General features: G+C 44.6%; 1 protein-coding gene across 19 annotated transcripts in view; it reads right to left on the bottom strand.

The window, feature by feature from the left end:
- Positions 1 to 17,892, bottom strand: part of KIAA1217 (KIAA1217 ortholog) — a 531,293-nt gene that overhangs the window by 28,753 nt on the left and 484,648 nt on the right. For all 19 annotated transcript variants that reach the window (XR_007354929.2, XR_007354928.2, XM_048837886.2 and 16 more), the window contains 3 exons: positions 10,561 to 10,736; positions 2,780 to 2,910; positions 2,400 to 2,547 (listed from right to left, as the gene is read on the bottom strand). Coding sequence is in view for 17 of the 19 variants with exons in the window: in XM_048837886.2 (XP_048693843.2) it covers positions 2,400 to 2,547; positions 2,780 to 2,910; positions 10,561 to 10,736 (455 nt within the window). In the remaining 2 variants the exon portion in view is untranslated. The remainder of the gene's footprint in view (positions 1 to 2,399; positions 2,548 to 2,779; positions 2,911 to 10,560; positions 10,737 to 17,892) is intronic.

Raw genomic sequence — 17,892 nt, 5'->3', positions numbered from 1 at the left:
CTATCAAGCATTCTTACAACTACAATACCCACCTGCGGAAGTGAAGAAACAGATTGATAGAGCCAGAAGAGTTCCCAGAAGTCACCTACTACAGGACAGGCCTAACAAAGAAAATAACAGAACGCCACTAGCTGTCACCTTCAGCCCACAACTAAAACCCCTCCAATGCATTATTAAGGATCTACAACCTATCCTGAAGGATGACCCAACACTCTCACAAATCTTGAGAGACAGGCCAGTCCTTGCCTACAGACAGCCCCCCAACCTGAAGCAAATACTCACCAACAACCACATACCACACAACAGAACCACTAACCCAGGAACCTATCCTTGCAACAAAGCCCGTTGCCAACTGTGCCCACATATCTATTCAGGGGACACCATCAAAGGGCCTAATAACATCAGCCACACTATCAGAGGCTCGTTCACCTGCACATCCACCAATGTGATATATGCCATCATGTGCCAGCAATGCCCCTCTGCCATGTACATTGGTCAAACTGGACAGTCTCTACGTAAAAGAATAAATGGACACAAATCAGATATCAAGAATTATAACATTCATAAACCAGTCGGAGAACACTTCAATCTCTCTGATCACGCAATTACAGACATGAAGGTCGCTATCTTACAACAAAAAAACTTCAAATCCAGACTCCAGCGAGAAACTGCTGAATTGGAATTCATTTGCAAATTGGATACTATTAATTTAGGTTTAAATAGAGACTGGGAGTGGCTAAGTCATTATGCAAGGTAGCCTATTTCCCCTTGTTTTTTCCTACCCCCCCCCGACGTTCTGGTTAAACTTGGATTTATGCTGGAAATGGCCCACCTTGATTAGCATACACATTGTAAGGAGAGTGGTCAATTTGGATGAACTATTACCAGCAGGAGAGTGAGTTTGTGTGTGTGTGGGGGGGTGTGTGTGTGTGAGAAAACCTGGATTTGTGCTGGAAATGGCCCACCTTGATTATCATTCACATTGTAAAGAGAGTGGTCACTTTGGATGGGCTATTACCAGCAGGAGAGTGAGTTGGGGGGCAGGGGGGGAGGGTGAGAAAACCTGGATTTGTGCTGGAAATGGCCCAACTTTATCATCATACACATTGTAAGGAGAGTGATCACTTTAGATAAGCTATTACCAGCAGGAGACTGGGGTGGTAGGAGGTATTGTTTCATGGTTTCTGTGTATATAATGTCTTCTGCAGTTTCCACAGTATGCATCCGATGAAGTGAGCTGTAGCTCACGAAAGCTTATGCTCAAATAAATTGGTTAGTCTCTAAGGTGCCACAAGTACTCCTTTTCTTTTTGCAAATACAGACTAACACGGCTGTTACTGTGAAACCTACAACAATAATGGCTAGCAAGATCCTCTAACCTCATTTCCCAGCGTGCTTGAAGTTAGGGGTTGGGACAGAAGGAATTAGAAAGCCTTGTTGGTGCAGTCTGGACAAGAAGTTCACTGGATCAACAACAAGCCAGAGCTATATAGCCCCCAGTGAGGGGGTGGCCTGACTCTGCACCAATGAACCGAGTTTAGTCTCAGTTTTAGTTTGGAAGCTGAGAGAGTCAGCACAGCTCAGGGACTTTATGCTAAACTCTCACTCCTCACTAGGGGAGATTTTGCACTGCTATAAGACTTTAACTGCATGGAGCAGGCAGTTCCAGCACTGAAGTGACCAGCATCCAGCAGAGTGAGAGATACACAACCTGGCACTGGCTACGAGAGCCAGCCAAGACCCCAGGAGGATTCCAGACCAGGGTACAGCAAGTCCAACTGGAGTCAGGAGAGGACTCTGCCCACCCAGGGGACTTCAGTCTAAGCTGACAAATGCCACAGCATGGCAACACTCAGTCTCAGGACATTCAACGTCAGCGCTACCATCTGCATCAATGAGGTGCCTAGGAGGGTGGCAGAGGTTGCTGAGTGTTAGGAAATGGAGAACTGGCTTATTCATAAATGTATTAGTTAACCATAACTCTTTCCTTCCCTATTTTCCTGTTCCCAGTAAGGCCCCCCCTTTGTTATGCTGTTATTTTTGGTCTGTTATTTCTTTGATGGGGTTTGTTTTTATTTATCTTATTATCCCCTACGTACAGGGCTTTTACACTGCTTTCTCTTCCTTCTCAAGGGACAGCACCCTGTGTATTGGCACACTGAGGAGCCACCAGGGGCCAGAAAAGAACCCAGGACTGAATGCATGCAAAGAGTGGGGAAAAGCTGTTCCAGGTATTGGTGATATCAAGCACAAGGGAGACAAAAGCTATGCCTCAGGGGAGGGGCTACACATACAACCCTATAAACAAGTCATGGCTCTGAAAACCTTTTGGCTCTGAATGGAAAAGGCATTGCAGCACTCCTTAATGGAACTGTTCAGAGTTCTGAAAAACAATTCACCTCCTCAACGTGGTAAGGATATCGGTCATGCTGCGGACTCGTTTCAGCAAGCTGTCTAGTTTATGGGGCTCCTCCTTCAGAAACCTCACGGCTTCCACTTCAATGCGGAGGATTGCCCGCATTTTATTCTGCAATGTTGGAAACTCGCCTGCGAAAACAAGAACCACCAAGTTCAAGAGAAAGCGACAAATGCTATTTTTTTTTAAAAAAAGAGTTGGATATACGCATGAGAGATGCACACAGAGATCACACACTTAAATCCCCAAGACCTTTAATTGGTTTTTTGAAGAAGGCAAAGATCAAGTCTCAGATCAAGATGCAAACCTACATCACTCCCAAGTGTTTGAACAACCAAACCAAAAATAAAAGGGAAACTACACCTTTGAGGGTGGCGACAGCTTCTCCTACTTGCCGCAGAAGAAAAGCCCCATCTTCAACATCTTTCAATGTCACTATCTTGTTGGTGGCAGTAGAGTCCTTCTTCAGCTCTTCAACAAAAGCTTCTAGCTCACTGTTTAAAAAAACAAGCAGAAACAGAACTTGAACTGAACTTCCATATTAGAGTTTTGTTTTATGAAAATAGTTGGAATCGAACGGACAAATCTGGACCAAAAATATCATAGCACCTTAAAAACTGCTACTGACCCTTTACTAGCTTGATACTGAAAATAACAATGAGTGCTTAAAAGAAGGTTGTGTGAGAGAGCTAGAACTCCAGCTTCCCAGCAGGGCGTCTTCCTCTCAGCACACTGGGGGTCTGGAATATGCTGAAGATAATAAAATACACCGAGGCAGCACATGTTACGGGAGGTTTTGCAAGGAACAGGCCACCATGTGAATAAGCTGCCCTGACACCAGGGGGCAAAAATGACAAACATAAGCCGTAGCACTGTGTAACTACCTCAGAACAAACACACAACACGTCATGAATATTTGTTCTAATAAAAACCTGCCTTCATTCATACCCACTTCGTGACCACTTTCAGTGAATATTTTAGCTAATGGGTTTACTAGCAGGAATATTCTCAGAAACTGCAAATGTTATGTTAATACTAGAGAATATCCTGAATACAATGAACTGATAAATGTAAGTAATCACACCTGACTCCTGAGTCTAAGGGTACGTCTTCGCTACCCGCCGGATTGGCAGGTAGTGATTGATCTATCAGCGATCGATTTATCGTGTCTCATCTAGACACGATAAATCGATCCCCGAATCTACGCCTGTACTCCACCTCGGCAGGAGGCGTAAGCGGAGTCGATGGGGGAGCTGCTGTGGTCAACTCGCTGCCGGGAGGACGGCCAGGTAAGTCGAACTAAGTTACTTTGACTTCAGCTACGTGAATAGCATAGCTGAAGTTGTATATCTTAGTTTGAACCCCCCCTAGTGTAGCCCAGGCCTAAGAGTTTCACGCATCCATTCAGCGAGCAGAAACAACAGCATGTGACTTACATGTCCACTTAAAACTGACACCAGAGCTTGACTATCAAATACATGCAACAAACAGTTCACTAACAAGCCACAGACCAAGGCTATTTGTACAAACTATTTGTCAGAAAACTGCAAATACCAAATGTATCTGAGAAAATCATAAGCTGCTCTTGGACAATTCAGAAACAGGAGTGGACACAGATGTGTTGAATTCAGCATTCATCTATTCATGCCTCAGTTTCTCCATTTGTAAAATGAGGCTAATGATACTTACCTATTTTGTAAATCACTTTGAGATCTATGGATGACAAGTGCTATTTAAGAGCTAGGTAATAACAACAACAATCAGTGATTGTATGCGACAGCCAGGCACTCAGATATCACAGTGATGGGCATGATATAAAAACCTAGATAGATATAAGAGAGTCATATTACACTGTTCAGTTGTCAAGAAAAGGGTAAGGAAATTGCCAACAGATTGAAAAAGGCATAAGCAACACAACTAATTAATTATGGAAAGGCAAACAACGAATAGCAGCTTTTTGGGACTCCAATACCTGTGTCCTGCACTCTGCCCTTTCAATGCATGTCTTTGCTCCACAATGTCTCTACACTAAGGACTAATCCTTGGGGCAGACTATCACGAGTGTGAACTTAGCAGTGCTCCTCTTAACTTCCATCCGGTCAGCACCCAACCGTTGTTATATAGCTAACACTGATGAATGCCTCCCACCAGTTGTTTGCATTGCTGCTGTAGCGACCTGAAGAAGAGAGCCCTGTGTAGCTCGAAAGCTTGTCTCTTTCACCAACTGAAGTCAGCCAATACAAGATATTACCTCACCCCTCTTGTTTCTCCCACCAGTTGCATGCTCTTTGGATTCTACATTAGGGGCAGCGCTGTGCTTTAGTCACATTTTAGATGCGGAGAGCTAACTAGAACTCATTATCCCTAAAAAGGGTTTACTTGCTCCTTGTGAGCAGGCATCATCTGAAATGTACAAAAACGCTGTTTACAAAGATCTGGCGAGAAGGATTTGTGTTATTGCAATCTGCCTACACACCAGAATGGAGCAGATGTGAATAAGGCACACCTAAGCTGAGTGATCTCACTTTAGGACCACCAGCCTGGAAGGTCTCCCAATACAAATGCAGATGAGAGAAAACATCTTGCTTATTAACACAGAGAGGAGAAATCACAAAAGGGGACACTAGGTGGCACCAACTGAACGATATTCTTCTGCTTTTACAGGGAACGAGGCAGTCACATTTAAAATCGCTATCACACATATCCCGGGGTGAAAGTAAGTTAAAGGACTTACTTGTACGCTGGAGTCCTGAGCAGGGGGCGTGGCCTGAACTGGAAGAGGCGTGGCCTCCACCAGAACAGGCAGGGTCTTACATCCCCAGGCCCTTTAAATCTTGATTTAAAGGGCCCGGGGTTCCAGCTGCAGTAGTGGCGGCTGGGAGCCCCAGGCCCTTTAAATCACCCCCGAGATACCAGCTGCAGAGGTGGCTGGGAGCCCCGGGGGTGATTTAAAGGGCCCAGGGCTTCAGCTGCCGCTACCACCATGGAGCCCCGGGCCCTTTAAATCACTGAGGAGTCCTGGGGGCTTCCAGCTGCCACCGCTACCCTGGGGCTCTGGCAGAGCTTTAAAGGGCCTGGGGCTCCACTGTGGTAGCGTCTGCCAGAGCCCCAAGCCCTTTAAATCCACGCCTGAGCCCTGCTGCCTGAGCCCTGGGATAGCGGCAGCCGGGCTCCATCAGGGATTTAAAGGGCCCCGGGGCTCCAGCCACCACTACCGCCCCGGCCCTTTAAATCCCTGCCAGAGCCCTGTCGCCGCTACCCCAGGGCTTTAAATTGCCATCTGGGAAAGCCGGTCCCGATGCGGCACACCGGCTTACTTTCACCTCTGCACATATCTACTTCTCCTACATTTGCCTTCACAATAAAGACGACACAAACATCAGGATATCATCTGAAGAACAGAGCCAACACAGGAAGGATTTTGCAAAAAACCCTCAGCTTTCCATCGTCAAGCCCAGAAAATGTTGCTGTGAGACCATACCCTCTGGGAGGAGGTTGCTCCACAACCAAGGACAATTGGACCATTGCTCCACAACCAAGGACCACAACAAGCACCTGTGAACTTCATCTTGGAGAACAATGGCTTCAATGGCCCTGATACACCCAGCTGTCTCTGTGAGTCAGGAACAGAAAAGCAGCTTCTCTGGAATCTGGGCGCTATGCTGCTGGAGACCTCAAAATTAGGACCAGAACTTTGAATTGGCTCCTGGCCTGAATGGGGAGACAGTAGGAGGCATGGAGCAGGATAATCATCTTTTGGCATGTAAGGGACACTGTCACATAGGTAGGGATAGGAGACAGACATCTAAATAGCAGGGGATGGTGTCTGTCCCACTTTTGTTCATAAAGAGAGAGTTCTTTCCAGACTTTGATAAGAAAACGTGGGTTCCCAGACAGTAACATATAAAAGTTTTTTCTAACTGCATTAGGAGACAATTACACACTATAATAAACATTTGAACATAACAGGGAAATTTAGAATATATTTTAAATATATTGTTATATCTGGGTTGAAATAATATATTCATACCAAATGTGGGGATGCTGGAACAATTTTTATAGTGGGGGTGCTGATATTCATTGAACCAAACAAGCCACACAAACCCTGTATATGATGGAAATCACTTCAAGCCAGGGGGATGCAGCAGCACCCCTACTTCCAGCACCTATGACCAAATTTGGCAAGTGTGTGGAACGCTGGGAGAAAATACTGATTCTCAATCTACAGTTAATGAGAATGTGGAGAAGAGGACATTTCGTCAGCACTCGTAATGCTAAGGATTGCCACCTTGCAGGCTGATGGAAACCAGATGTCCTGATTATGCAAATATTTTTTTTTTCCCTAGAAAACCTGCTTACTGAAGGTAGAGATTCCAAGAGGCTATTCAGCAATGCTGATAACACCTTCTCCAATTACAGATGCAGGATGCTCCTAGAAATGCAGAATTGTTAGCGTTCTTTAAAATTATTGTAAAATCATAAATACTAGTATTTAATTCTGATTCTGAAATCTTACTTTAAAAAAATAATCTGAGCGTTTTATTTTTATGTCTGTTTGAAATGTTCCAGAAGGGGAATGATTATTCTATTTTACTGTTATTAGAAGTGCTGTCAGTTTTCATCTATACTTCGTGTTCTAACTCTGAGAGAGAACTTTGTACAATATGTACCGCATACCATGCATTGTAGTTTTACCATGTAAAGCATTGGTAACTAATACATTTTTACTGGATACATCTGTGCATTGTGGCTATCACAATTTATAAATAGGTTGCTTATAAGTATGGTTTATAACCAACTACAACACCTTCTATTCATGTGCCTCTAACCATCTATAAAACATACGACTCATATCTGTAGTATGCTTATCACCTCTATTAATCTTATATTAGCTTTTCATAACCTACTTATAAATGTAACTTTCACTTAAAGTGTGACTGACATATCATATTATCCCAATTTGCCTTTGGTATGTAGCAAACTTTGAGGCTGGTATTTGGTAACTGACATCCAAAAAAGGTATTGTATCACATCTTTGGCTTAGATCCAATAGAATTTACTAAAAACTTCTGCCTGAAAGTACAATCATTAGGCATGCAAAATGACTTGATTTACATGGAGTGCGCTTTCTGCATGCCTTCAAGGCAGACTGTCTAAGAGTGCTCCTTGGACTTCACTGGATATCTCTATTCTCTGAGTATCAGAGGGGTAGCCGTGTTAGTCTGGATCTGTAAAAGCGGCAAAGAGTCCTGTGGCACCTTATAGACTAACAGACGTATTGAAGCGTAAGCTTTCATGGATGAATACCCACCTCGTCGGATGTGCATCTGTTATGACCAAGAACACAAAAGGTATCTCTACACTGCAATTTAGAAACTGCGGCCGGCCTGTGCCAGCTGTCTTGGGCTCACGGGGCTCAGTCTAAGGGGCTACTTAACAGCGGTGTAGATATTCAGGCTCAGTCTGGAGCCCAGGCTCTAGAACCCTGTGACGTGGGAGGGTCCCGAGCCTGAATGTTTACACTGCAATTAAACAACCCCTTAGCCTAAGCCCTGGGGAGCCTGAGTAAGTTGGCATGGGCAGCCATGGGTGTCTAATTGCTGTGTAGATACACTGGAAGCACAGGCGGCGAGTTATATGGGCCCGTGGTGCCCGTGCTCGAGGAATATTCAGGGCCCAGGGCCCAGCTCTGCCAATGTTTGCCTCCCCCATGCGCCTCCCCCGGAGCGTCTTCCAGCCCCTTCTGCCACCCCCGCACAATTTAAAAGGGCCCAGGGACCCCTGGATGCTGCCGCCACCACCAGCACTGCAGCAGGGCTAAGGTGGCTTCCTGCCCAGCCTTGCTCCCTGCCACTCCCAGAAGCAGCCAGAACGACCCTATGGCCCCAGGGGTGGGGGGTGTCTCCCCGCACTGCCCCCATCCCAAGTGCCGACTCCACAGCTCCCATTGGCCGGGAACTGCAGCCAATGGGAGCTGCAGGGGCGGTGCCTGCAGGCAGCAGTGCGTGGAGACCTCCCGCCTAGAAGCTGCTGCCAGAGGGGTGTGCAGGTCGCTTTCGTGAGCCACCTGAGGTAAGCACCACGCCCCTCACCCTTTCCCACACCCCAACCCCCTTCTCCAGCCCAGAGCCCGCACCCCAAACCCCATCCTGCACCCAAACTCCCTCCCAGATCCTGCACCCCCCACCTCGTCCTGCACCCCGACCCCGTCCCAGCCCAGAGCCCACACCGAGCACCCAAACTCCCTCCCAGAGCCTTAGGCAGGTGTGTGGTGGGGGGGGGAGGGGGGCTTGAATCCATTCTGGGCACCAACAAAAATTATACAAACCTGCTGCCCCTGATGCAAAGAGAACTCCAGCCCTAGAGTGTACACAGTCTTAGCTAATACAAAGTGTGCGAATAAACTGATGAACAGGACAGTGGTGGGGGACAGCACTGTCTGTAGCTCAATTAGGATTGTGAGTTAGTTTATAGCAATATCCATCAGTATATAACACTGTAAATTCACCATCTTGCAGAGAAAACACAAATTCCTAGATTAATATTATTCTTTATAATCACAGGTGTGATACTTTTGTAGTAAATCTGACTCATTTAACAACACATATATTAACATAGAAGATTGCTTTCCCTCTTTGTTTATAAATATCAGAACTGCTAGTATGGTAGAGTACCATGATTACTGTTTGCAGTGAGAAGCTGATTATAAAGTTTCTCTGTACATAAAGGAGCAATTTTTCAGATGTGGTCAGATATAAATTTGGATTAGCAATAAAAACTAATTAATTAAATAGTAGTTTACAATATCTTGGTGTTAGAATTATTTAGACCATTTACTGATTTTAGTTTGAGCGAGACCTAATTACATCACATTTTCAAAATCAGGGCTGCACTAAATCACTGGCCATCGTCAATCTCAGTAAGCCAAAGAATTGAGAAAGAAGCCTTTTCTACAGTCTTCACTTATGGCATCTTGCAAATACTCTTACAAATATAGGGGTGTGCATGGAAGATCCCAGCACAAAATGGCTAGAGGAACACTTATAGATTCCAAGGCTAGAAGGGGTCATTAAGATCATCTAGTCTGACCTCCTGTATAACACAGGCCATAGGATTTCCCTGAACTAATGTAACTGACATAATTTATTTTAATTAACCTTTATTTTTCCTTTTCGAGTCTCCCACATCATCAGTGCCCATTCCATGAGATACCTAGCATGCACTATGGAACACTGTCTCTATACAGTACTTAATGCTAAGAATATTATCTCCCACTGCACCTCTTTCTCTCAAAGAAAATTTAGTCCGTCCTATTCTTTTCTTTTACAATTACACCTTATTTGATATCTGGGTATATGGAGGCCATAGACAGTATCTGAAATTGAGGGGTCATGTTTGTTGTGGGTATATGGATGGGGAGTTCTGAAGACAGAATCTAACCATCATCACTTAACTAAGAACCATCACCCAATTAGAAACCACTGATTTACACAATGTACGCCGGTTTAATTTTTTTTTTTTTTTTATGAAGATTTGGTGACACCAACGTTTTTTGTGAAATTTATGTTGATATTACCAAATTATTTCAGTTAAAAAAAGGCAACAAAAATTGAAATGGTTTGCTTTGACATTTTAAAAATGAAATATTCTGATTTTTGGTTCAAAATGAATAGTTTCAAAATTTCCTTGAAATTTTATTGAAAAAAACAACCAAATGGTTTAAAATGCTTGAAATCTAAATGAAATATTTAATTCAACCCCAAACATTTTTTTTCTGACTTCTGATTTTTTGAAAATTTCAAAAATAAATAAATAAATAAATAGGGTTTTGGTTTGTCCCAAATGAACCGCCCCCTGCCCCCTACTCCCCCTCCCCCGGCTTGTTCAGTAGTGCCAGCAAACCAAAAACTCTGTTCTTTGCCCAGCAGTACTTAGATATAATTCGACAACCATAATCGGACGCTCCCTGCTCTCTTTCAGCCTATGAGAGGGCATGGAATTATGTAAAGGAGAAAACAGTGTGCAGGCTAAGTAGCACTTACCCACATGAGCAGTCCCACAGTGAAGTCAATATTCTATCAAGGGAAAAGCCAAGCATGAACAACACACCAGCTCAAAGCACTAGGAGAGGTTTTCCCACCCACCATAACTTCTTCACAATCTTTTCCTCTTCGTGAAGATATTTCTGCCTTTCTTGCTCCACCAGGATGCGCTGTCGCTGCACAGGATCCTCCAGCCTCTTCATTGTTTCAATCACTTTGCCATTGATTTCCAGCTCAGCTTTCTTCATCATTGCCCTCAGCATCTCCTGGTTCTGCAGCTGTTGCACAAAAGAAATCAACTTCAATTTTCCTGCCTGACTAACATCCCTGGCAACTGAACACATTGCAGCACTCAGAAATAGGTTTGGATAAACAGCCCTACAGCTGAATGAACATACTCCCCCCACCCCTTCACTTTATCCATAAACGTTATTTCAAGGAGAAGGGGGAAAGAGCACAAATTCCATTAACTTCTAAAGCGTGTGGCTGACGTACAGCAGCAAGCTGACAGAATGTGTAGACTTCATTATAATGTACTATGTCTGCCACCAATTTCACCACATACTTCTGCAGGGACTGAAACCTTTCTCCACCATTCAATGTGACATTAGAAGGTGTTGTGTAAAATATCAATGCTGAGCTTCCTGCCTTGTGCCGTGTAATAAGAGTGCAGCCGCTCCTCCAGGAGCTGTCACACTAAAGGGCATGATTCCCTTCTGTATATGCCTCTTACTAGTCCTTCACTGAACTTGCTGGACCATCATTTGAAAATATCACGAAAGCTGAAACATATTGCCATTCTTTGAGGGTCACTTTTCAGTGTTACAAGCAGTGGATACACCACCCAATGTGATGGAATGAAAGACGTACAACTAATTTGCAATATACATCAACAACAAAGACTTTTAAAATGTGTTTTTCCTCTAAAAAGTGACTTTTTAAAAAGGAGACCTCCTTTCTCCAGAGATCTGCTATCTATGCATACTCAGCCACAGACCTTCTCACTTTAGTGGGCAATGTAAGTTGTAATACCTTTTATTCCCATTAACCTTGCAGAGCCAAAACAGTTAGGAGAGAGTGAACTGGAGCATACTTCTACTCGTGCATCAATTGTGCACTGAATTTTATCTACAGGGCCAATCAGTTACCCTTGTACAAAATGGTTTGAAGGCACTGGGAATCCACAGGTGTCACTGAGATCATAATCAGAAGGTAATCAGGGTGCACAGATATTATTAAATACCTACTTTGGCCTGGAGAATCTTCATTCGTGGAAAAGGAAAGAACCCACCTTGGCTGTACTGCACAGGATGAGCTTGCAGGGCTGGCAGTTAAAAAAACCATCTTTTTACTGTACTTGCAAACCTATCACTTATTCCTTTAAAGAGAGAGCATCTTTTAGAGTAGAGCTGCTCTTTAAGATGTAATTTTCCACACTACAAGTAAAAATCTTCTGTTAGAAGATGTTGCAAATTACAAGGCCGTGGGTGACTCGTATATAGGCACTGAGCAAGTTCCTCCTATATTCCCAGTGAGGTGAACACTTTTTATATGCTCTTTCACAAGTATGTTTATGAAATTCCAACCACTCTTCATTGGGCATGGAGTGCTGGAGAGAGGAGACGAAGTATCTATTTTTAGGTTCAACACTGGGGCATTATCTTCTGTCTCGGCAGTAAACATTTCTCAACACTATTACAAATAGAATTCCTGCTGTAACTGCCCCCTGGAAGGCCTGATATTACCAACTTTCCATGGCTAGGGTCTCCTACTTTCAGTTTTACTGAGGTCATAACATACAAAGTAGTAAGTGAGGCTCTGTCCAGTTAGCACATTTAGGATCTGTGTGGGCATGAGAATGATTCTGTGATCGTAGCAATGTTCTAGATACAGGGTAATGTTTTCAAAAGTGCCTAAGTGTCTTAGGAGCCGAGCGACTTACGCACTTGCCACTGTTTTCCCAAACCTTATCTGGATTTCCACCTTACTGAACAAAAAACATAGAAGTTTTCATAAGAGCGTTAACAATATGACTTGAAAAGAAATGCTGCTGCCTGAAAGGCCTGGGAATAGTCACCCAGTCTTGCAAAGTTGGTAAAGATGCAAGTGGATTTTCAAGACAACAAAACCACCTCAGAGGCTGATTTAGGAAGATTGTAAGAGGAAAATAGAAATCAGAGATAGAAAAGGCCTATTATGTCACTGTTCATCTTTCCAGTCCGTGAAGGAACTAAATAGACAAGTCAATACATCGCTTCTGGCTTTCCAGATTTGTATGATCTAATCTGTCCTCTGCTGTGCACTCCTACTTCCCCATTAACATGAGTGGGATGCACACTGAGAGGAAAGTCAGCTCTTTCGTGATAAGGCTCTGGGTGTCCAGTGTGTTTAGGCTGTGATAGGCACTAAGCACTATTGGAGGAAAAACAGAGCCGAATGCAACAGCTGCAAGGTTAAACAGAAAAGCAGGGAAGTGTTCCTTTTTTTCTTTTTTAATTGTATGGAATTCTAAAAGTTTGCAGCTGCTAAATTCCATACCAAATCATTTAAAAGGCATTTTGTATATGTAATCACTCAGTGTGGGATCAGTGTTTTGATTTACATTAGTGTAGGCCAGCATGGCGATTTGAGACACACAAATATGCTGTGGTGCAAGGCATCGGACTTGGGCGCTTGTCTCTGTATTCATAGCTCATATACACATACATAGCTGAACCCTGAGGTCGGCGCAGAGGAAGGGGAACATAAATAAATACATAAATATATATAGCCTATATATAATACCTCTTTTATAGCACTTTTTACTATAGGTCTCAAAGAACTTAACAAAAGAGATAGCTATCATCTTACAGATGGAGAAACTGAAGCACAGAGGTGATCTGACATGCCCAAGGTCACCCAGCAGGCCAGTGGCAAAGTCAGGAATAGAATCCATGTCTCTGGAGTCAAAGTCCAGTGTTCTCTCCACTAGATCACATTGCCTCAATGATAAAAGCAAAACAATGAGGGAAACGGAAGGTGCATGTTATGTTAGGTTTCATATTTTTTATTATCATTACAGGTGACACAGGTAGTGACGCGGTTTGTTAAGGCTGCCCAACACTTCCCATTATAAGATCCTGTTTTCAGTTGCTTATAACTCTGACAGTCTTTTACCACTGGGGCTATAGTTTCCCATGCTGGATGTCTGACTCAGGCTGAATCTATTAATTTATTTATTTAATGGAAAGTTCCAGCTAAAATAGTGCAGCCATTTTTGAGAACAAGATTAGAGAAAATAAATTATTTTGACCTTCTTAAACAAAAATTCTTACAGCTGTTTTGTTGAGATGCTCTAGCACCTTTATGTTTTGGGCCAGGGTCTTTAAATTTGGCCAGAGGGGACACCCTGGTGCCACCGATGTGTCTTTAACTATCTAAAATTTGACCAAGTAATAAACCACTGAAAAATCTCAGGTCACGCACAGTAGAAACTTGTTAGAGTCTGCTCTGAGCACGCTCCTTCCCAGAGCTGCAGAGGCTGATCGAGGCATGGTCTACATTACAAAGTAAGGTAGCTTATGGTGACCTAACTCTGTAAGCGTCTACACTGAAATGTAGTTCCCACCGATGTAACTCGCCCACTACATCGACTTAACTCCACCTCCACAAGAGGCATAGTGCTTAGTTCGATGTAAGTTAGGTCAATGCAGTGTCGTTGTAGACACTGTGTTTCTTCCACTGACTGTGGCTGCCTTTCAGAAACCGTCCCACGATGCTCCACACTGACCGTTAAATCAGTGCAAGTGCTCCTAGTGAGGATGTGCACCGCCGACACAAGGGGTGTCGTGTGGACCTATAAAACCGATTCAATTACTGCAGTGGCTGTAAGTCAACGTAACTTAGCTCAAATTAATTTTGTAATGTAGACTTGCCCCAAGACTTTCTCTGCAATTGCTCATCCTGGTTGCTAGGGACAGCAAGGGCACTGCACACAGAAACTGAGAGCCTCTCCTCTGTGCTCTCAATGTTCCCATGGCTGGTGCCCAGGCAGCGAAGAGGAGAAGGAAGAAACATCTGAGCTGAATGCAGAGGAGTAAGAAAGGAATAAATGGGGATGGGGGGAGGTGCGGAGGTTGCAGGAGCCAGAGGACAGGGTGTTGGAGCAAACGGGAAGGGAGGAAGGAACTGAGCAGAAGGAATGAGGAGCAGAAGCTGGAGTGTAGGGGGATAGATAGGCACCGGGGTGGGAGGGTAGGAACCAGGAGATGGAGTGAATACATACATGCAGAAGGGGAAGGAGTTGATAGGTGCAAAGAAGAAAAGGACACAAGCCAAGGAATGGGGGGTTGGATAGGCAGAGCCCTGCGTGGGTATAAAATTTATATCCATGGATGCAGATAGTTGCAGATATTAATCAGTATCCGCGGAGCCGCAGGACAGTCGGGCCGCCACTCCCAGGAGCCAGCACCCCGTGCTGGCAGCTCCTCTGGTGTGGCTGTACTGCCCCAACCCCTCCCACTGCACTGCTGGTGGGGCTGGTGCCCGCCCCAGTGGGTGCGGCTGGGGGCAGTACAGCCACACCAGAGGAGCTGCCAGTGCGGGGTGCTGGCTCCTGGGAACGGTGGCCCGACAGGCTGCTGCTTTCGCAGCTGCAGCTCCTGGTAGAGCGCTGAAACTCCATGGATACTGATTTATATCCGCAGGCACAAATTTTGAATCCGCGCAGGGCTCTATGGCTAGGAGCAGAGTGGGACAGAGACAGGCTATGGGCACGGGAGCAGAATAGCTTATAGCCACTACAGCACTCTCCCCTCCAAAACCTGGAACTGAACGCATATGTCCCAAGTCTCCACATTCCTCTGCTGTCAGCAAACAGCTGTGAAACCCACTGGCAAAGTATATGTCTCATCCCGCTCTAGTGGTTGGCTCTAACAGGTACTCCATTAGCTCAAGCGGTAGAGGTCTATGGTGTGGTTCTGAATCCTCCTGATGCCCCAGGCTGGGGGTCAATATGGGTCCACATGAAAGAATTCCTGTATTTCAAGTTTGCTTTAAAAAAAACCCCAACAACTTTGGAAATTACATTAAAAAAAACCCCCATGTTAAAAGAACATTAAGGCTGCATGGGGGACCTGGATTCTGGCACTTCCTAACTCTTGATTTCACAAACTTCATGTTCTTTTAATATAGCTCTTTGGATTACATGACACAGGTTTTGTATCGTTTTTAACTAGCGTGGAGGGCAGAGGTGGGGTGAGGGGAATGGCTGGAGGGGATGAGTTAGATTCAAAGGATCCCGAGAGAAGGAAGAAGACAACAGACTCTGAGGAGAAGGGGAAGTGGGAGGGAAGGATGGAGAGGAGCATGGAGCTTGAAGAGAACAGGTCTGGTGGCAGAAGGTCTGTGATAGAAAATGGGGGTTGGAACAAACCACCAGTTTGTAAAAATAATAATAATAAAAAAATAAAGGCCACGCGTCAAATTACAGGTGTACAGTTTGACATCCCCAGGAACATGGTGGTTGCTGTGGCTGTTCCCAAGTATGGGCCCTTCCCCTACTCATGCTGCTCTTCCTCCTCCATCCCTCACAGTTCGAGAGGCTGCTGAGGCCTTTTGTCCAGGTGGGATAGGTCCTCCCTGCCAGCATCTGGACCAAGAGGACCAGCCAGGCCTCAGCCCCTGCACTGCTGCCGCTCTTGGCTCTTGCTGGAGAGTTTCTGCTGCTAGCCCAGGCTTTCTTTGTACCCCAGGCTGCCAATGCGCTAGGCATTAGCAGGAGGAGAACCCACATGGGATAACTGCAGCCTTCTACTGAAACAGCCCCTGGATCCACCCCAGGCTGCATCTATGTTGAAGTATATTTCAGCACATCAGCTCCAAAAATGAAAGGCACATCCACAAATAGGATTTGGCTACAGCTTGGGACTTTCATATGATTTAATTATCTAACTACTGTAGTTTGCTGCCAAGCACAGATTTCACACAGTTTTGCCACTTTTATAACACAGCTGAAAGCATATTTGAATTTGTAATTCAATTTTATACTTGTGATACTATTCTAGTGAGTACCATATACCACTATAACAACACTAGTGTCATTGAACTTTTTTGAAGGACTCCCTGCATGTAACAAATTTACTGAAGGAAAATACACACAGACACACACTCCCTGTAGCTTAGTAATGTTTTTCTTTTTAAACAGGATACATGAAAGAAATTCTCTGAAGGCAGGCATGGGGGTGGGAGGAAGAGATCACAACATACAAATGAGCCAACAATGCTTTATACTGTAATGAACAAGCTGGCCTGCCATAGTCTAAAGTACTTTTTAGACCTGTTCTATAAATGTTCTGATTATCATCAGTGCCACTATTCTAGGAGAGCAGAATGAACTACTTTATATAATTATATGGTTGTTTGTTGTTCGAGTCATTGAGGCAACAATTACAATAGGATCCAGGCTGTGGTTATAGTTCATTTCCTCGCATTGACAATAGAAATCCTGCTGTTCCTCTAACACTGAACTATTGTTAAAATAGTGGTAACTACTTGCAGAATAGAGCCTGATTTTCAGGGGCACTGAGTGGCTGCAGACCCTTGGACATCTATTGGAATTGAAGTTGCTGAGCAGTTCTGAAAAATCAGTCCCTTAGTGGAAGAAGATACGGCAGTAGTAGGAAAAATATCTAACTTTAGTCAACCTTTGATACAAAAATCACCATTTCATTTATGATAGTTAATCCCTAATCAGTGGGCTGACACAGCCCTGACCTCAGTTTGCCTGTGGCTATACTTGCTGCTAAACCAGGTTCTGAACCAGTTACTCACAGTCACTGTTAGAATTGGATAGTTCTTCCAGCATAGACAAGGTGTCGCCATCTCTTGGGTGGTCTCAGCTTCTCCTGACTCACCCTCCTTAGTCTGCTCTCACTCAGGTCAGTACCTGGACTCTCACCTTCAATTAAGTCTGCTTGGCCTTCACTTTTTGGGCTTGCAGTCTCCTGGCTGTCTTCCTGAAGACGGTCTGGTACAGAGCTGTTACCAACTTTCTGCTCCTTTTCCTTCTCTGTGCTCTCCCTTTACAGCAGGCCTTGTTTCCTCTATCAGTCGCAGCTGTGGAGGCCTGCCTCCATGATTGGCAGCTCTGGCAGCTGCATGGAGTTGTGATCAAGCTGCTTGCTTGTAAATAGGACAGACTTTCCTCACTAGGAACATCTGTGAGGGGAGGGCTCCTACCTCATACTGAGAATGAGGGGCAATCAGCAGGTTATCTCAAGTGCCTATGCACAAAGCCTTGGAAACAAGCAGGGTGAACTGGAGGTCCTAGTGATGTCAAGGAATTATGACGTGATTGGAATAACAGAGACTTGGTGGGATAACTCACATGACTGGAGTACTGTCATGGATGGTTATAAACTGTTCAGGAAGGACAGGCAGGGCAGAAAAGGTGGG

Source organism: Caretta caretta, chromosome 2, assembly GCF_965140235.1.
Source record: "Caretta caretta isolate rCarCar2 chromosome 2, rCarCar1.hap1, whole genome shotgun sequence".
NCBI classification, from domain to species: Eukaryota; Metazoa; Chordata; order Testudines; family Cheloniidae; genus Caretta; species Caretta caretta.
Note: the sequence above shows the minus strand (reverse complement) of the source record. Positions and strands in the feature narration are given on the sequence as shown.